Raw genomic sequence first — 21,446 nt, forward strand, 5'->3', positions numbered from 1 at the left:
TTTGCGACAAGTTTTCTAGCCACCAATGATACTTTTAGACCGAGATGAGTAAACCATTGTATTCTTTATCTCTTGGGCTTTTCATTAACATAAACGTTTGTAAATTTTGGATATCGTTTGATAATTTTTTCATTTTTGGATCAATTAGTTAAATAGTGGAAAAAATTGAATTGTGTTTGGACAAAAATTGATTAAATTAGACAAATTGAGATTAGATTAGTGTATTTAGATATTAATAGAACCCATTTAAAGGTTCAATTTCATAAAATTGACCTTCGAATGAAAAGCCCAAATTTAAACATCGGATCTTAAGGATTCGCGGTATAATTGAACTGCTTGATGACCAATTTATTTAATTTTATAGTTGTATAAACTACTTTAAGATATTGATGCACATCTATGTCTTTTGTTTAGTTGTTAGAGTCTAAAAAATATTTTATTATATTACAGACATCGATAGTAAATTTGGAAGTGACTCTGCAGAGAAGCAAGAGTGAGCATCAGTGATATTTATGAGTGATTATATTTTTAAATATTTTTAGGCATGCCATTACAATATATATGGTTTGTATATTTTATATATGTATAGTTTAATTTAAATGTTTATTTTATACATATATGAATATCTGTTTTTACATATATATGTTATTATTTTATGTGACTTTTGGCAATATTTTAAATAGTTTCTAATTTTACATAGTTCATTATAGACTTGTGGATCATGGTATTTAAATATCTTAATATTTGAGTTGAGGTTTTAATAGTTTTAGCAAATAATTAATTTTGAGAAAGCAAATTAACAATCATATGTTTTTAAATATGTTTAAGTGTTTTATAATTTTATGTACTTAAAAATGATTTATAGTTATATATATATTTTACTGTGATATTTATAGTTTTGACATGAAAAGATGATTCGAAAATTTAGAATATTTAAACAAATGGTTAGATTTGAATATTAAATTATGTTTTATGATATAATATTTGTTGGAAATGTATAATCTTACAAAGATTGTTTTATGGATACTGCATTGTTTATTTTTAATTGGTGTGCTATATAGTACCAGTATATCGGATCACTATTATATTATATTGTGCAGGTTTGCCACAATACATGTCGTATGCTAAAGGTTATGAGATTGAGTTCATCCTACAGATTTATTATTGATATGATATTTTTCGTATGTTAAGAGTCATAAGGCTGGGTTTACCCACAGATTTATAATACCATGTCGCCTTAGAACGCTAAAGGTCGTGAGGTGGATTTATCTCATAGGTTTAATTTTTTTTTTTGAACTATTCGATGGTGTTATGAGAAATCGTGGACTATGTGGTAGTGCCGGGTATATCATATGATACATTATTTATGTTTCTGATTATATTATTGATTTTTCTTATATTTATTGTTTTTACTACACTTTCATAATTATTTTGTGAAATTGTATTTATATTATTTTATACTCAATATTTATATATTAAAACAATGTATAATATTTTAATGATCATTTACTTTATACTATTTGAGCATCAATTTTATGATATTAATTTGGGGTATAAGTTTGGATTTTGTAAAATGATTTTTAAGTGGAGAATCTTTCAAAAGAGTGGAATGAAAATATTTTGAGTGAAAGTTTTACGTAAATAAAGTATTATTTTCCTATCAATAAGATATTTTTATTTCATATTTTATTTGTTTTAAATTTATTTTTCTAGGTTCAAGCAGTTAGCTGACAGTCTAACTCGCACACCGTTTGTTATTTCGTACTTCTCACAGTAGCAACAGTATTTATCTTTCTTTATTTATCCTTATTCTTCTAGACTTATTTGTATCAATTGTACTTTTAAAATTTTCAAATATTTTTAGTATGCTTTGATCTATATATTTAACATAGTATTGACCATATTATATATGTGTAGTTATGACCTATAATATGAGAAGTTGTAGTTATGAACTGTAGTTATGACTTTTGCATGCTATTATAGCTCCATCTTTGTATTAACATATTATTTGTTTTGTGTATGTTGTTTGTCCATAGTTTAAGTAAAGTTCTATTGAGTATTTTTCAGGGATTGCTCAGTGATCCATCTTTGTATTAACATATTTTTTGTTTTGCGTATGTTGCTTCCATAGTTTAAGTAAAGTTCTATTGAGTATTTTTTAGGGATTGCTCAGTGAGATTTCATTAAGTGGGACCACATGGAAGATTTTAGAAGAGTTCTTGGGACAGGAATTGTCATTGTATGTATTACAACTATGGAAATTAGACTAAGAAAAAATGTGGTCCTCATCCATACAGTAACTAATCGGTCAGAAAAATAAAATATTTTTACAAGAAGTCGATCAAGCTTAACAGAAAGAAAATATTTATTTATATAAACATACATACTGTATTTACATAAATGATTTTATTTTTTAATGTTTGTTTGTAAAAAAGTACAAAAAAAAAAAATATTCTAGCATAAATATGAGTACACTAATAAATTAATGTGCTTCTATTTTTTCTTTTGATTTTTTTGGAAAGCGATTAATGTGCATTTTTGTTTTCAATTAAAATATGGAAAAATTTTACATTGCATTTTTTTTAAGACTAAAAAAATTATACTGAAAGCAAAAATTAAGGTTTAAAATCTCAATATCAAAAAAAATATCGAAAGTTCAAAATATGAAAATATCGGATACCACTTTCTTGTTTATTATGCAGTTTCCTGTCCGCAAACAATTTTACAGGAACAATTCCACCAACACTTGAAAATTTAAAGAACTTAACTGATTTGTAAGTAACAAAATTTATCATGGTCGTATATATGGTTACCTACTTTATGAATATATATATATATATACTTATGTTTTTTCATGGTCTGCAGTCAGATAGATGGGAAGAGAATAACAGGAAGCACACCTAGTTTTATTGGAAATTGGACCAAACTCAAGAGATTGTGAGCAAATTAACTGCATTAATTACTTTATTATCACTTTTGTGAAATAGAGTTTGTATGTAACAAGATTTTGTTTAGTTGCAGAGATATGCAAGGCACATCTATGGAGAGCCCTATTCCTTCTAAAATATCATTGTTATCAAACTTGGAAGAATTGTGAGAGCATTTTTCACCATTACCTATTAGTAGATATTTTGGTTTTGCCTTTTGGCGATTAAAATAAAACTGACTTGTAGGACTCTATTTCTCTTTAGCAGGAGGATATCTGATTTGACTGGATCAGCAGTTATGACTTTGCCTGATTTAAAGAATGTGACTAAATTAAAAATATTGTGAGTTTTCAGAGTTCTTGGTTTGAATTGAAGGGTTATTATTTTGATTTTCTCAAAATTTTATATTGATTTCACTTATGTGGTTCAGGATACTGAGAAATTGCTCACTTAGTGGTTCAATTCCAGACTATATTGGGCAGAATATGACTTATCTAAATACCCTGTAAGTGCAGGCCATAACCATCTTAATGGCTCAGTTATATTTTAAGTACATTGTACTGCTCTGCGGCAATCTGCATTAAATTAACAAAATCGCTTTGCTTAAGTAATGAATTTATTTATATTACATATATTTTGTAACTTGTAACTTGTGGAAACAAATGTCTAAGTAGTGAGAAATTTGTTTTGCTTATTTTTAGGGATCTAAGCTTCAATAATTTGACTGGTGAGATTCCAGTGACACTTAAAGATCTTGGAACTGGAAAACAAAAGCATGTGTAAGTTTAATTTTCATGAAGCATTGATTAGCTTCAACTATTTCTTTCTTTTCTTTTTTGATAGAGATCACAAAGATAATTTAAATGCCATATATATCTTTCTATGGATGCAGATTTTTGACCAACAATTCACTCTCCAAAGTTGACTGGTCTTGGATTACTAGTGGAGATCGGAACTGGTTAGTCTCTATTATTCTATTAATCTTTTTTTTTCCCCCCTTTAAATGTTAATGTGTTACTAATGTTGTTATAGTTTAATTTTGTATAACTTTCTTGAATAGATCAACTTTATTTCACGGATTAATGTGATAAATTAAACTCCAAATATACTAAACTAAAATGGTTATGAACCAACAAATTTATGAAAAGTGTCATGGCAAAATTATATGTTTTTCAGGGATCTATCTTACAACAAATTTACAGAAAGGCCATCTTCGATTGATTGCGCATCTATGAGCTTGTACGTTAGCACTTAAGGCATTACCTCAGGCATAAGTTTCTCTTTCTTGTCATCTAAGTTATTTCTACATAATTATCCTACTAACTATCTTAATTCTTCTAACAGGAATCTGGTTTGTAGTTACTTATCTTTCGAGAATCAGTCGTAAGTCCCTTCTTTATTATAAAAACTGGAATTGTTTTAAATTTTCAACTATTCATCCTGAAAGTTCTTTAATCTGAGGTGTAATTATTATATAGCATGAAAGACTAAGCAATAATTTTTGACAAAACAGGTGGTGCTTGACAAATGACCTCCCCTGCCCGGCAACACAAAGGCGTAAGTACATAATAAAGATTGGTTTCCATTGAAAATCAAGCTGCTTGATGATGATTTCATATACAAATTGTTTTTATAAAGGAAGTTAATTTTTTGTTTTTGGACATCTATTGTTAAAAGGAGGGTTGAAACGATTTAAATCTAATAAAATTGGGTACAGTTTTAAATAATTTAATCTAATATTTTAAATTATCAATCCGAGCCTTATTATATATGATTTGAAAATTTAATTTAGTTCAAATTAATTAATTAAAGTCAATTTTGCATTAGTTTTGATAAACGGGGAAAAGAAGAAGAAGAAGAAAAACTCAATCTTTTTTCTTTTAGGAATTAGACGATATGAAGAAAATTTAAAGGGGAAATAATATTTAGTTAAAAAATAATAATAATAATAATTACATGTCACATCACATATCCCAAATTAGCATGCATCTTCTTGTTAGCTACAAACTCCATATGGGTTTTTTTTAGCAAAGAAATAAAGAACTCCACATGGGCTTCATGGAGGTATGAGGTGTGAAATTGCTTTATATGCACACCCCCTATTCATGAGCCTTTAATTCATTGCTTTCAAGTTTTGGGAAAGAAAATAAACAGAACAATTTTTTTTTTCCTTTTACATGTTGTCTTCTCTATTGCGAGAGTTTCGTGCTTTTACAAAATGACTTATTATAACCATTACCAATTTACTCGCTCCCAAGTCCCAACTCTGTTTTCTTCTCTGTTTTTACTCTTTTGTAACCATTACCAATCACTCACTCCCAACTATGCTTCTTCTCTGTTTCTTCTCTTTTGTAACCGTTACTAATCACTCGCTCCCTACTATGTTTCTTCTCTTTTGTAACCATTACCAAACAACTCACTCCCCCTTCTGTTTCTTATTCTTGTTTTTGGGTTTTCTGAGCTTGGAGATCTCACGCTCATGCCTGTAGATTAAGGTGCACAGTTCGTTGTTCCAATTTCTAGTTTTTTCATTCCAAGACAAAATATTTCTGGGTTCTAGTTTGATCGTCTCAAAAGCTTAGATTTTTTATTTTTTTTGCCACTAAATTCGCTTTTCTTGCTTTTTCCGCAAGTTTCTGCAATCATTCCTTTTCATGTTTTCTAATTTGTTATTTATTTATTTATTTTTTTTGAAAAATTCATGGGTTGCTTTTTTGTCCTTTGTTTTTTAGAATTCTGCTGTTAGGCCACTGAGAAATCCAGGGAAAGCGAAAGAAAGTTGATAGTGTTTTTGTACTTTTCTCTCTGCTTTCATTTCTCTTCTATTGTTTTATTGTCCCACTGTTTTCGTTGAACCCAAACAGTAAGCAGTCTTTCTTTTTTTTTTTTTTATTATTATTTTTTTATTATTTTTTTTATTTTTAATTTTTTAAAGTTTCTTCGACTGTCTTTCTCATTTGGGTTTTAAGGATATTGGTTTAGGAATTAGGAAGGAATGAGGGTTGGTTTAAGGATGAATAAGATGAAATTTTCATACAGAATAGTGATGTTGCGAACATTAACTTTGTTGTTGTTATTTATTCACCAATTAACATATCAAATAATATAAACTAAATATAGATAAATAATTTTTTAAACAGATAAGTACAGATCTAATATAAGCTGTTGTTGATGCATTTAGTATTACTCATATTGTACATATTACAAGCATGGAAGTTGAAGAAAAAGTGTGGTCTTCATACATAACTCAGAAACTAATTTGACCAAAAAAAAAAAAAAAGTTCTAAGAGAAGTCGATAAAACTAAAATAGAAAGAAAAGATTTATTTATATAAAAATAGATACAGTATTTACATAAATGATTTTAGCTTTTAATGTTTGTTTGTAAAAAATTACCCAAAAAAAAAATAAAAAAAAATCTAACATAAATATGAGTAGACTAATAAATTAATGTGCTCTTTTTTTTTTCTTTTGATTTTTTTTTTTGAAAGCAATTAATGTGCATTTCTATTTTCAATTTAAAACATGGAAAAATTTTGGGTCATTCTTTTGGCACGGCCAAAATTGCTATTAACACTGCAAATTAATATAAAATTACTAAAAACCCTTCTATTTTCATTATTTTTTCCATTTAAATTTTTTAATAAAATTTTCTTTGTTATCTTATCTTATGATTTTTTGTATCCAAACTCAAAATTTGGCAACCAACACCATCCATCTAACCAACACAATGACTGTGACATTTAGAAAATTAACCTATTTTGGGAAGAGAATAAAATTCTCAAAATAATAATAACAATAATTAGATACTTTAAAGGATAAAAAAATAAAATAAAATCCAGGAAGGCTGCTGGATGTTATCAATGCAGATGCTTCATAGATAAAATAAAACCCTAAATAAAAAAGAAATTCAATTAGAAAACTAAAGAAAAATAGAAATTGAAATGAAGCCAAAGGAGTTTTTAGTCATTTCACAAAGTTTGCGGTGGGAAGAGAGATTTTGGTTTTGAAGATAACAACACTCAAAATTTTACGCTGCTTTTTTTACTTTACCAAAATAATAATAATAATAATAATAATAATAATACCGAAAACAGAAACCCAATTCTTTTTTTTGGTCCGTTCGAGGCGTCATATCCATTGTTGTTGTGCTAACTCAGACCAAGCACAAGACTGGGCCTAGATTTTTGGGCTGACATTTATAACACCATGTTGGTGGGGGGCTCAGGGTAAGGCCCGCTTTCAACAGTACACGTATATTGGGCTAAAGAAATAACGTAAGGTTTTCTTTCATTTTGCACTTTTATTTATTTCTTTTATGCGTTTTTAGCACTTGCACGCTTTTGATAATTAAGGTTTTGCCATTTCAAGAAAAATAATAATAATAATAATAATAATTAAGTTTGCACTTTAATTTTTGATTTTTAAATTTTAAATTTATTTGCATTTTGGTTCTTAATCATTTTTTGATCTATTTTTTAACAGTTTATGAGGCATGCATTATATTTACTGCAACTAAAATAATGAAATTAGAAAATGTGACAACACCAAAAGACCTATAAATCATTGTATCAAACGCCTTAAAACTGCTAAAGATAGATTAAAAAAATTAGTTATAGAATCAAATTGTTAAAAAAAAAAAAAAAAGAAGTTTAGGATTAAAGTACCAAAAATAAAATTAAGAATTAAAGTGCAAAAGCTTATTAATTGAGGAAGCATAAATGCTAATTGCCTTTATTATTTTGTGGGTTTTTTTTTTTATATACACAAAAAGAAACTATAATTTAGGTATAGCCACTCATTTGTGTCATTTATCATTGAACTAGTGGTAAACTATTGAAAACAAACTATTAGGGGGGTTCACGGGTAAAATATTACACTTCTTCGGTTGTAATGACTTAGGTTAATATTATTTATTTATTTTTTTGAAATTTAATTTAAATACAATTTGATTTTTTAAAATGAAAATAGCTGTCATTTTTTTTCACTATTATTTTGTTCACATAGTTTAAAATAATTTTAGCAACGCTCTTCGTAGAAGCCTTAATCGTAATTTTTAAAATTTAGAAATTAAATTGAAATTAATAAAAGTTTCAAGAGTCCAGATGGAATATTTTTTAATGAGTTTATTAGTGCTAGAAAAATACCAAAGGAAAATAAATAAAATTTCATTATATTATTTTATTAAATTTTAAAATTTTTTATTTCCATTTGTCTCTCAATTCGGCTGCATGAAGTCTTAAGAATTGTCAACAAATTTGATTAAGTAATTTATTTAACCTCAAATGGTATCTGGGCAAATAATCAGTCAAAGGTTTGGAAAAGTCTCAAGGAATCGCTCTTCTTTTAGGAAATATTCCGAGTCAATTCTTTGATCTATTTCACCAACTTTGTACGAATCAAAACCTAAGCAAATTTTAATATATATATATATATATATACATATATAAAGAAAACTAAGCAAACTATTTATAACAGCCTATCGTCAAGATAACAATTAATTAAGATATATTTGAAAGGAATCGAATGAATTAAGACATGTGACGAAATATTTGCCATCAACTAAAGTTCAATATTTCCTGAATTAGTATGCCTTGATTGATTCTGAGAAAGAGACGTAGTCCACCTAAATACTAATAATTAATTCTTTCTAACGAAACCCATTAGCTTATGGTGCTTAACTTTTTTTTTTTTTTTTTCCCCTTATCCTGTTTTGTTTTCTTATTTTTATTTGTTTTTTTTTTCTTTTTTTGTTTCTTTTCCAATTTAAAATAACAGGTTGATGACCCTACCTTATTAAATATATGCATACAAACTCAAATAATAATGTCGGTGACAAGTCAAAGACAAACAGTATGTTCAATCAAAGACAATTCCATGAATTAAAAATATAAACGCACACATAATTCATGCATTTCCATCTAGGCGGCTTCCATTTTCTCTTATTAAATTTCAACTTTTTATTAATTTGTTACCTCAATTAACAATATGATTTCATTGCTCCAATTGTTTCCAAATTAAAAAAAGGAAAACACTTTTTCTTGGTTGACTATTCCCTCTTGACTAATTATGCCTCTTCCTTCAAAACCAAACCACTCCTACCATTCTAGACGCTCTCTCTCTTTTTTCTGTTTTAGTCTGACATACACGCTTCGGTCCCCGTCCTTGTATATACGCAGGATCAATTTGGTTGAACACCCAAAAACAAAAAAAAAATCTTGCTAGCGTTTTGTGAAAGAGGAAAATGGGTGTATTTTCGACCTGTAGCTGCAAGATTGTTCCAATTTTGGTTTATGGGATTGTGGTATGGAATTGTTTCACTGGGTTTGGCATTCATGCTCAACTTCTTCCCCAAGATGAAGGTACACTTTCATCGAGTAATCTGAAATTTGGCTGCAAATCAATTTTTTTTTTAGTTAGTATTTCTGTTTTATAAAGCATTGTGTTTATAAGTATCTTCTTGGGATAGATCTTCTCTTAAACTTTAAGAAATAACTTTCGAGATTTTATAACGAGATTTTAAAAGAAATTAAATTTGTTAGTTATGCTGTCCCTTTGTATTTTTATTTTTATTTTTTTTTCAATTTTGAGATTTTCATATTCAATCTACTTTTCTTTCTAAGATGAAGGAAATGACCTTCTGAGGAAAGATTGAGCTTTTCCTTGGGAAGTTTTGTTATAGTTTATGGAACAACTAAATTGGTTTTCTTGGAACTGGCTAGTTTGCTTCTTTACTCTTGGCTAAACGTGAAATGTATCTTTTTATGGCAATTTAATGAGGTTTACGGAATTAGGATGAAATTAGGCATCATCAATTTTCCCTCACCTTGTGATGAATTATATCCAGGCCAACAGAGAGCAAGAGAGATCGCACTCTTTTATTTTTGTTCTTATTGACCTTATCTTTAAGAGGATAAAATAAAAAGAAAGTGGAAGGCAAGGCAAAAGTTGGTTATGGCGGGCCAAACTTGAGATTTTATTCCTGGCCCAAAGGTCCAAAAACCTGTATAACTTTTGTAGGCAAATTAGATAGTGACACACGATATTTATAAATTGGACTATATGACTTATTTTGACGTTGCGTGACAATGTATAGATCGTTGATGTGTACATTGGATATTGGATACAATGAATGGAAGAGATACACTATAATATGACATAGTACATTATTATGATTTCGAAAACACTATAATGATTTCGATTTGTATATTTTTATTTTATATTTGTTTTAAAAAGTTTAGAATTAGTTAATTAAGGGTATTACCTAAATGCATTCCTTGTGTGCTATTAGTAGTTAGCTAACTAATGAAATCGTTCATAATATATATATATATATATACATATATGTATCAATGAAATGGTCATGTATTAATATGAAATGAAACGTATGAATTTAAGTACAGTGCGAAGTCTGCAAGCAATTTCAAAAGCACTTAAATTGGAAAATATTTGGAACGTGAGCGAAACTTCTTGCAACCGAATAGCTGAAGATTTTAATGTCACCAAGGTAGCTGCGAAAACCTCCGTTCTTGGCAATGTCACGTGCGTTTGTTCTTCTCAAAATAGCTCCGTTTGCCACGTCAAAACCATGTAATGAGCTTTAATTTGGAATTTAGATTATTAATTTTAAAGTTAAATGATTTTTTTTTTTTAATATATCATGTTTTTAATTGAAATTTGTTATGACAGCCAATTGAAAGGCCTCAATTTAACTGGGGATTTACCGGCAGAATTTGGAAATCTTACTTCTCTAGAAGAACTGTGAGTGACTAAATATATGTTATTAAGGCATCAAATAAATCCAAAAGATAGAATTGATAAGAATTAGGTCCAACGATGAATATCAAAGCCAACACATAATTCAACTTATGTAATATCACTAATTCATCTGCTTTTCTCATTTATTACAAGATTTAGATAATAGGGATATGAAAGAGGGGAAAACCAAAAAAAAAAAAAAAAAAAAAAAAACATTTCCTTGTAATAAATATTTTTACCCTTTTTATTGACATTGAGAAAGATCACCATTTTACTTTATGTATAAATTGCAGAGATCTCACTCGCAATAGTATTAGTGGATCAATCCCTGCAAGTTTGTCTCGTGCTCCCCTTCGCATTTTGTAAGCAATTATATCTATGTGTGTATATATATATATATATATATATGAAATTCTTAGGCATTAGCCATGCATACATGCATAAAAATGCATGTGAATGTACATAAAACTTATTAATATAAATATGTTGCAGATCACTTTTGGGTAACAGACTCACTGGCACAATTCCTAAGGAAATTGGTGACATTTCTACTCTCAGAGTGCTGTAAGTATAAAAATATATATGTACATATATATATATATATATATATATGCAACGGCTTGAGAGACTTGGATATCATAATCAAACAAAGAAAATGTAATTAATTAATGAATGTATGGACTTGATTTTCAATTTGTTTAATATAAATTGTATTAAATTTTACAGGGTATTGGAACAGAATCAGCTTGGAGGTTCTCTTCCAGAAGAGATTGGGAATTTGAGAAATTTGGAAAGATTGTAAGACTACTAATTAACCATCTTAATATCTTTTTTTTTTCGCCAACCTAATTATTATTAAGTTACTCCTTTGCTTCATCAATAAACAATAATCATATATCGTTTATAGCAATTAGAATTTGATGAATCTAATGTCTTATACCACTTTCTTGTTTATTATGCAGGGTCTTATCTGCAAACAATTTTACAGGAACAATTCCACCAACACTTGGAAATCTAAAGAACCTAACTGATTTGTAAGTAACCAAATATATCATGGTCGTATATATGGATGCCTACTTTATGATTATATATATATATATATATATATATATTTCTGATGTTTTTTTCATTGAAAACAGTAGGATAGATGGGAACAAAATAACAGGAAGCATACCTAGTTTTATTGGAAATTGGACCAAACTCGACAGACTGTGAGTAAATTAACTGCATAAATTACGCTTTTATCTCTTTTGTCTGCTATTTATACCATCTTCCTCTATGAGAAGTAGAGTTTGTATGTAATAGGATTTTTGTTTGGTTGCAGAGATATGCAAGGAACATCTATGGAGGGCCCTATTCCTTCTAACATATCATTGTTATCAAACTTGGTTCAATTGTGAGAGCATTTCACTACTATCTATTTGTAGATATTTCGGATTTACTTTTTGGAGATAAAAATAAAACTAACTTTTAGGACTCTATATTGTTTTACTTTATCAGAAGGATATCTGATTTGACCGGACCGGTTATGACTTTTCCCGATTTGAAGAATGTGACTAAATTAAAAAGATTGTGAGTTTTCAAAGTTCTCTTTGTTTGAATTTAAGGATTATTATTTTAATCTTCCCAAAACTTAATCTTGATTTCACTTCTGTGGTTCAGGATACTGAGAAATTGCTCACTTACTGGTTCAATTCCTGGTTTTATTGGGCAGAATATGACAGATCTAAATACCCTGTAAGTGCAGGCCATGACCATCTCAATGGCTTGGTTTTATTTTAAGTACATTGCAATGCACTGCATTAATCTTCATTAAAAGATATTAATTGACGAAAACATTTTGCTTAATTAATTAATGAATTTGTTTGTATCATATATATTCTGTAACTTGTGGAGACAAATGTCCAGGCGGTGAGAAATTTATTTTCCTTATTTTCAGGGATCTAAGCTTCAATAATTTGACTGGTGAGATTCCAGATACGCTTAAAAGTCTTGGAACTGGGAAACAAAAGCATGTGTAAGTTTCGTTTTCATAAATTCTTCATTAGCTTCAAGTATTTCTTTTTTCTATTTTTTCTTTGGTAGAGATCATAAAGATAATTTAAATAGCAAGAACATATATATTTCCATGGATGCAGATTTTTGACCAACAATTCACTCTCTAAAGTCGACTGGTCTTGGATTACTAATGGGGAGAGGAACTGGTAAGTCTCTATTATTCTATTAATTATTATTTTTATTTAAATGTTAAATGTGTTATTAATTTTTTTATTGTTTAATTTTGTATAGCTTTCTTGAATTTAATCAACTTTATTTTCACGGATTAATATGATCAATTATATCATGAAACAATATATATTAATTAAAATGATTATGAACCAACAAATTTATGAAAATTGTCATATGGCAAATTATATGTTTTTTTCAGGGATTTATCTTACAACAATTTTACAGAAAGGCCATCTTCAGTTGATTGCACATTTTTGAACTTGTAAGTTAGTAGTAGTACCTGAGGAAAAGGTTTTTCCTTCCTGTGTTTCTATTTCTTGTCTTCGAAGTAATTTCTACATAATTTTCCTATTAACTATCTTAATTCTTCGAACAGGAATCTAGTTTCTAGTTACTCATCTTTCGAGACTCAATCGTAAGTCTCTCTCCTTTGTTATAAAAACAGGAATTGTTTTAAATTTTCAACTACTCATGCTGAAAGTTCCTAAATCTGAGTTGTAATTAGTTTATAGCATGAAAAGACTAAGCAATAATTTTTGACAAAACAGGTGGTGCTTGACAAAGGACCTCCCCTGTCCTGAAACACAAAGGCGTAAGTACATAATAAAGATTAGTTTCCACTGAAAAATCAAGCTGCTTGATAATGTGTATATATATAATACTAATACCTTGTTAAACCTGCAGATAAGTCTTTATTTATAAATTGTGGAGGAGACAGTCTGAGTCATAATGGCAACCAGTATGAACAGGACAAAAGACCTGATGGTATATCGAACTTTGTTTCTGTGAATCAGAAATGGGGTTACAGCAGTACAGGAGTCTACATGGATGATGAAGATAACCAATCTCCAGATTTCCTACCAACAAACATATTTTCTCTCAAGACCGATGCAGAAATATATAATACAGCTCGAATTGCCCCTTTATCTCTCAAGTACTATGGCCTTTGCTTGCAAAAGGGTAGGTACAAAGTGCAGCTCCACTTCGCTGAAATTATGTTCACCGATAACCAGACATTTAGCAGTTGGGGAAGACGCATATTTGATGTCTCAATTCAGGTGTGTGGAAAAGAATAATATATACATATATATATATATATACACCATAAATTCCGAGTCCATTTTCTATATATCTTTTCGAACTCCTTTCTTCAGTACTCTTTATAATTCATTTGTTATTTGCATTATGATTGTATATCCAATATTCAATCCCAAATATTGGATATGAAAGGGAGTCAAATGTCACAACAAAACACAATAATTTAAGTTGGCTTTGAAGAGAAAATTTATAAAACAAAATTCTCACTAGTTAGCAAAAATAAAGTAAAAGCTTTGTGTCAAAAGTGTTATGGATATTTTTTCTATAGAAATTCCAAGTTTTGTGTTCCAAGAAAACAAATCAAAAGTTACGAATATCTTTATGTAATACTAGTTGCGATCAACTTAAAAGTTTAATATGACATTTTCACAAAAGCAAGTGAAGTTCTAATTCAACTTTTGCACAGGGGAATGTAGTTTTGAAAGATTACAATATTGTGGAAAGAGCTGGAGGAGTTGGAAAAAGTGTGACCGAGACGTTTGATGCTACAGTTCATGGTAGCACTCTGGAGATCCACTTATACTGGGTAGGAAAAGGGACCAGTGCAATTCCTTATGCGGGTGTTTATGGACCTCTTATATCTGCTATTACCATCACAAAAAGTAAGCAATTCCTTCACTTTGCTAAGATTTTCTGATTCCTTGCTTTCGTCACTAAAATCATTTCATCTTTTGTTGCAAAATTTCATAGTTGAAGGCCAGGGGCTATCTGTTGGAGCAATTATCGGCATCGTTGCTGCATCATGTGTGCTTGTCATATTGATATTGTTAGTCCTCCGGATAACTGGTTACTTGGGGGGAAAACAAAACGAAGATCCAGGTGAGGATTAATTATAATTTCAAATAATTTTAATTAAATCTTATTTTACATGGCAAGGGAAAAACAATGCAATTAATTTATTACATAATTTGAAATATAACTCAATCTGTTTTTTTCCATTGTTTTTCAGAGCTGAGAGGGATAGATCTACAAACAGGACGTTTCACATTAAGACAAATGAAAGCTGCCACTCATAATTTTGATCCTGCAAATAAAATAGGTGAAGGAGGCTTTGGGCCAGTTTACAAGGTAAGTAATAACTTTTCTGCCACATTGTTATCACATTATTGGTATTAGTTAGCATACGAGAGGGAAAAAAAAAAAAAAAAAAGAAAAAAAAAAAAGAAAAAAAAAACGAAGCTTAAAGTGTCAATTGTCTGGTATGTTGGCTTGTATAGATTGTTGAACTCACTTTGTAACAACTTAACATTTTAAGATTTTGACCTGCTAATCCCATTTGTATTAACTTAGAATATGTTAGTTTTGATTGCTTTGAGGTTTAGGAGTGAGTATTAGACAAACATAACACATTTGATTCTGAAGTTTGACTCTGTTTTATTCTCAGGGTGTGTTGTCAGATGGTGGTGTAATTGCTGTCAAGCAGCTCTCAGCCAAATCAAAGCAAGGGAACCGAGAATTTATAAATGAAGTCGGCATGATATCTGCATTGGAGCACCCTAATCTTGTGAGGCTCTATGGCTGCTGTATTGAAGGAAATCAATTGCTGCTTGTATATGAATACATGGAAAACAATAGCCTTGCAAGTGCACTATTTGGTAAAATGCTTGACTAACATCTCCAGTTCTAACCTATGCCATGAAATGTTTTAGGATATAGAGTTTGACATCTTTCTTTTACCTTGAACTTATAGGTAATGAGGAAAAAACAATCAGGCTTGACTGGCCAACAAGAAAGAAGATATGCTTGGGAGTAGCAAGGGGTTTAGCTTATCTTCATGAGGAATCTAGGTTGAAAATTGTTCATAGAGATATTAAGGCAACAAATGTACTGCTTGACAAGAATCTGAATGCCAAAATCTCTGACTTCGGTTTGGCTAAGCTTGACGAAGAAGAGAACACCCATATCAGCACACGTATAGCTGGAACAATGTGAGCTCTCTCTCTTTCTCTCTCTCTCTCTTCTCTCTTTCCTTTCCACCATTCTAGTATCTCCTGGCTTTACAAGGTTGAATATAATAGATATGCTTCAGGTTTGTTATCAAATGTTAATGGAAGGATTGGGATTTTTAAGTTAGTCACCAAAAAAAAAAAAAAAAAAAAAAAAAAAAAAGATACAGATGGGTTGGATTTATAGAATATGCAGAAGTTTTCTTTTGAGTTTTCGAAAACAAATTAACAAGAAAACAGAGCAATCTAAAACCTGCTATGTGATGCTCTTTTGCTATGTCAATGTAGAATCTTCACATATCAGGATTATATGTCATAGTTTGCTTCATTTAATAATCGCACGCTACATGTTTTGTTACTAATCTGGTGAAGTCTATGGTGTCTTTAGAGGTTATATGGCTCCTGAATATGCAACAAGAGGTTACTTGACGGACAAGGCAGATGTATACAGCTTTGGAATTGTGGCTTTAGAGATTGTGAGTGGGAAGAGCAACACAAGTTACAGGCCAAAAGAAGAGTTCACATATCTTCTTGATTGGGTATGTTTCTATTTTGTAGTTTCTCCTCAGCTTAATTTTTAGAGGGCACAAATTTATTGGGTTATTCAGATGCATTGGGATTTTGCCTTGTGACTGCTTTGGTAGTACACTTGGTGATAAAAGCAGGAAAAATGGAACTCTTAGTGTCACTGTAAAAGATTCAAAGCAGAACTTGTACTAGTCTTTCAAATCCCTTAAGCACCTATGCACTTAGATTCGTATGTATGGCAATTGTCTCTATGATTACATATTAATTGTGGCAATAGATGTTTCCTTAATTTGTTATTCTTTACATGTAATTGAAGGCCTATGTCCTACAAGAAAGAGGAAAGCTCTTAGATCTAGTGGATCCCAGTCTTGGTTCGAACTACTCCAAAGAGGAGGCATTGACAATGCTAAACTTGGGGCTTTTGTGCACAAATACATCTCCCTCACTCAGGCCAACCATGACTTCTGTGGTGAGTATGTTGGAACAGAAGACTCCGGTGCCAGAACAAATAATGAGGCGGATTTCAGTGGAGCAAGATGCAAGGTTGAGAGCCTTTGAGAAGCTATCACAAGACAGCATGACACAATCATCTACTGTCTCACATGATAGTCACCAAATAGGCATTTCTATGGATGGTCCTTGGGTTGATTCTTCATTCTCTATCCAGAGTAAGGATGATAGACATGAAAATTCTTCAACCAGCAAGCTTCTCTAGGATTTTTTATTTTTTATTTTTTAAATAATGTAATTCAGAATTGATCAGGAAAAGAGACTACATGAACAACAGGGTTTTGAAAATCTTATTTGAGTATTTTTTTCATTCTTTTGTAAAGGGACATAATATACACCATATATGTACATGTACTTAATGTTGATCGAGCTAATTTATTGAAAGATCTTTCTTTCTTTTTTTTTTTTTTAAAATTATTATTTTTATTTATAATAACATTTCTGAATTTCACAATTTGATGAAATTGTGTTTATAAAGGAAGTTGATTTCTTGTTTTTTGACATCTATTGTTAAAAGGAGGGTTAAAACGATTTAAATCTAATGAAATTTGGTAGTGTTTTAAATAATTTAATTTAATATTTCAAATTATCAATCCGAGCCTTACTTTGTCTTTTAGCAATGGGATGATACGAAGAAAATTTAAAGGGGAAATACATTTTTTTTTTTTTGCTGAAGGGGGAAATACATTTTTAGTTAAACGATAATAATAGTAATTAGATGTCACATCACTGATCCCAAATTAGCATGCATCTCTATGTTAGCTACAAATTCCATATTGGTTTTTTTCAGCAAAGAAATAAAACACTCCACATGGGCTTCATGGAGGGATTAGGTGTGAAATTGCTTTATGTGCACACCCCTATTCATGAGCCTTAAATTCATTGCTTTAAAGTTTTGGGAAAGAAAATAAAAGAACATTTCCCTAACCCACCCACACCCCAACCCCACCCCACCCCACCCCCCCCCCCCCCCCCCCCCCCCTGCTGCGCCAGTTTCTTCATTTTTGCATTAGTTTTGATAAACCAAAGAAGAAAAAAAAAAAAAAAAATCTGATACTTTTTCTTTTAGGAATGAGATGATACGAAGAAAATTTAAAGGGGAAATAATTTTTACTTAAAAAATAATAATAATAATTACATGTCACATCACATATCCCAAATTAGCATGCATCTCTTCGTTAGCTACAGTTCCATATGGGTTTTTTTCAGCAAAGAAATAAAGAACTCCACATGGGGGGAATAGGTGTGAAATTACTTTATGTGCACACCCCTATTCATGAGCCTTTAATTCATTGCTTTCAAGTTTTGGGAAAGAAAGTAAAGCCTTTAATTCATTGCTTTCAGGTTTTGGGAAAGAAAATAAAAAGAACATTTTTTTTTTTTTTTTCTTCCCTTTCACATGTTATCTTCTCTATTGCGCCAGTTTCTTCCTTTTACAAAATGACGTATTATAACCATTGCCAATCACTCACTCCCAAGTCCCAACACTGTTTTCTTTTCTGTTTCTTCTCTTTTATAACCATGACAAATCACTCACTCCCAACTATGCTCCTTCTCTGTTTCTTCTCTTCTATAACCATTGACAAATCACTCACTCCCAACTATGCGTGTTCTCTGTTTCTTCTCTTTTATAACCATTAGTAATCACTCGCTCCCTACTATGTGTCTTCTCTTTTGTAATCATTACCATATCACTCACTCCCAACTCTGTTTCTTATTCTTGTTTTTGGGTTTTCTAAGTTTGGAGATCTCATGCTAATGCCTAATGATTAAGGTACACAGTTCAAGGTTCCCATTTCTAGTTTTTTATTCCAAGACAAAATATTGCTGGGTTTTAGTTTGATTGTCTTAAAAGTTAATTTGGTTTTTAGATTTTTTTTTTTTTTGGCCACTAAATTTGCTTTGCTTGTTTTCTTTCAAGTTGATCTGCAATCGTTCCATTTCATGTTTTCTAATTTGTTAATTTTTTTTTTGTTTTTTTTTTTTTGTTTTTAAGTATTCATGCGTTGCATTTTCGTCCTTTGTTTTTTAGAATTCTGCTGTTAGGGCACTAAGAAACCCAGGGAAAGCAAGAGAAGGTTGATAGTGCTTTTGTACTTTTCTCTCTGCTTTCATTTCTCTTCTATTGTCTTATTGTCCCTCTGTTTTCGTTGAACCCAAACAGTAAGCATTTTTATTATTTATTTATTTGTTTACTCTTTGACTGTCTTTCTCATTTGGGTTTTCTGAAGATTGTTTATTTTTCTCATATGATCTGTTAGAAGTTCAAAATTCCTACATATCCTCCCCACGCTTTCCTAAGCAAAAAAACATAGCCAAAAGAGTAAGAGAAGTTTTTAATCAAAATAGAAAAACGTTTAGGAGAAAGACTGTTTTTTTTTGTATTTTTTTTTTATTTTTTTTTTTATTTCTTGATTCTCTAAATCTTTGTAAATAAATTATAAAAAGTAGATGAATTTTCCATCTGACATATATTAAGCGCCTCTTAGAACTAGGATTTTCTAATTGCGCAGTTACAGTTCCAGTTAAAGTGAGGCTTTTCAACTTGCCGTCCTACCAACTTTTTTTTCATAATAAAAAAAGAAGTGGAAAAAAAAAAAAAAACAAAACATCAGTTAACTTTAAAATTAATAATCATTAGTTAAACTTTGAAAATTAATCCTGCTTTAGATGAAAGATTACATTGTTATTAGGTGGTAAACACAGTTCCCTTTTTCAAATAAAAATTGGATGTGGCCACATTATTAGTGATATTGGTTAAATAAAAAAAACTACAGCTTAAAATGTCTACTGTCTGGCATGTTATCTTATATAACATATAGATCATATATATATAATCGAACTCACTTTGTAACAATTTAAGATCTTGGGACTATGAAATGCTAATCCCATTTCTGTTATCGTATTATTCGTTAGTTTGATAGTTTTAAGGTTTTGGAGTGCGTGATAAACTAACATAAATTGGTTGATTCCGAATTTTTTCTGTTTGATTCTCAGGGTATACTGTCAGATGGTGCTGTAATTGCTGTCAAGCAGCTCTCAGCCAAATCAAAAGCAAGGGGAGCGAGAATTTATTAACAAGGTTGGAATGATACCTGCATTGAAGCACCCTAACTTTTGAGGTTCTATGGTTGCTGCCTTGAAGAAAATCATTTGCTGCTATTGTATGAATACATGAAAATCAATAGCCTTGCCGATGCACTTTTTGGTAAAATGCTTAACTAACAGCTTCAGAACGATATTACAGGATTGGAAATTGACACCTCTCTTTTCACTTTTAACTTATAGGTAACAAGGGAAATCCCAATCGGCTGGATTGGCTAATAAGAAAGGCGATATACTTGGGGGTAGCCAAGGGGGTTAGCTTATCTTTAAGAGGAATCAAGGTTTTGTTCAAAAGGACATTAAGGCAATCAATGCTCCACTCGATGGGGATTTAAATACCAAGATCTCTAACTTTGATTTGGCTAAGCTTGATGAAGAAAGATAACACCCATATCAGCACAAGACTAGATGTAAATATGTAGGTGGACTTGAGCAACAAAAAGGATATTTTTGATTGAGGCAAATCAAAACTATCACAGATAATTTTAACCCTGCAATAAGATAGGTGAAGGAGGCTTTGGTCCAATATATAAGATAGTAATTTTTCTGGTAAACTTTGGCTTATCAGTAAAGTTTATTAATAGAAAGTCAAAGTTTAGTAGAAAAATATATTACCTTGCAAACTGGATCAAAGCTTCCTTCACCAATCTTATTTGCAGGGTTAAAATTACCAGTGGTAGCTTTAGTTTGTCACAATGTGAAATATCCCTTTGCAGCTCAAGTTCACCTACACTGTTCAGCTAGTCTTGTACTGATGTGCATGTTGACTTCTTCATCAAGCTTATTCAAACCAAAGTTGGAAATCTTGGCATTTAAATCCCTATCGAGGAGAACATTGGTTGCCTTAATGTCTTTATGAACAATTTTCAACCTTGAACAGGCTCCAATTTTGACTTGCTTATGGGCATTTGCTTCTCTAGAATTTTTTATATAATGTAAATTCCTGATTTGAAATTTGTTGCGTTCTTGTAAAGGGACAAACCATACACTATATACATGTACTTAAAGTTGGTTGTGCTAATGTATTGAAAGAGCTTTCTTTTAAATTATATATACATATTTTTATTTTTCTTTCTAATAACATTTCTATAAATATCACATGATACTTAATTATACGATTTTTTTTTTGTCATGAAGTATATGAAAAATATGTGACAAAGTTTATTCAACCAAAGGAAAAACAAGAACCTACGGGGTCTATACAAATTATCGTAACATTAAATAGTAATAATAATTACATTTTGCATGTACAAAGAAAAAATTACATTTTGCATGTACAAAGAAAACTATCTTATCAATATATATATATATATATATATCGGTTGTCTACAAAATTTTTGCACAAA

The 21,446-nt window shown here is 30.2% G+C and overlaps 1 protein-coding gene across 4 annotated transcripts; it reads left to right on the top strand.

Moving 5' to 3' along the window:
- Positions 1-5,011: 5,011 nt before the first annotated feature.
- LOC107432589 (probable LRR receptor-like serine/threonine-protein kinase At1g53430) lies at positions 5,012-21,151 on the top strand. 4 transcript variants are annotated; one of them, XM_048465311.2, is made up of 27 exons: positions 5,012-5,422; positions 9,106-9,288; positions 10,330-10,516; positions 10,616-10,687; positions 10,978-11,046; positions 11,177-11,248; positions 11,411-11,482; positions 11,647-11,718; positions 11,824-11,895; positions 12,009-12,080; positions 12,185-12,256; positions 12,347-12,421; positions 12,624-12,701; positions 12,823-12,888; positions 13,113-13,175; positions 13,290-13,328; positions 13,462-13,505; positions 13,598-13,971; positions 14,418-14,613; positions 14,702-14,830; positions 14,961-15,079; positions 15,396-15,606; positions 15,702-15,939; positions 16,346-16,496; positions 16,802-18,769; positions 19,993-20,203; positions 20,284-21,151. In XM_048465311.2, the coding sequence occupies exons 2-25, from the start codon at positions 9,171-9,173 to the stop codon at positions 17,198-17,200; spliced, it is 3,060 nt and encodes a 1,019-aa protein (XP_048321268.2). In that variant the 5' UTR covers positions 5,012-5,422; positions 9,106-9,170; the 3' UTR covers positions 17,201-18,769; positions 19,993-20,203; positions 20,284-21,151. The 4 variants fall into 4 exon arrangements, with proteins under 4 accessions (XP_048321268.2, XP_060668622.1, XP_060668623.1 ...); XM_060812640.1 differs by lacking the exon at positions 5,012-5,422 and adding an exon at positions 19,028-19,158; XM_060812641.1 differs by lacking the exon at positions 5,012-5,422 and adding an exon at positions 19,028-19,073.
- The last annotated feature ends 295 nt before the right edge of the window (positions 21,152-21,446 follow it).

The sequence above is a fragment of the Ziziphus jujuba genome, chromosome 11, assembly GCF_031755915.1.
Source record: "Ziziphus jujuba cultivar Dongzao chromosome 11, ASM3175591v1".
NCBI lineage: Eukaryota > Viridiplantae > Streptophyta > Magnoliopsida > Rosales > Rhamnaceae > Ziziphus > Ziziphus jujuba.

What these genes read in the sequence shown, in the direction of transcription:
- LOC107432589 (XM_048465311.2), top strand. Translation starts at nt 9,171, where the DNA reads ATGGGTGTATTTTCGACCTGTAGCTGCAAGATTGTTCCAATTTTGGTT. An exon ending in GTTTGCCACGTCAAAACCAT is followed by an intron (nt 10,517 to 10,615) that starts GTAATGAGCTTT and finishes TTGTTATGACAG; the next exon opens with CCAATTGAAAGGCCTCAATT. An exon ending in ATGACAGATCTAAATACCCT is followed by an intron (nt 12,422 to 12,623) that starts GTAAGTGCAGGC and finishes CCTTATTTTCAG; the next exon opens with GGATCTAAGCTTCAATAATT.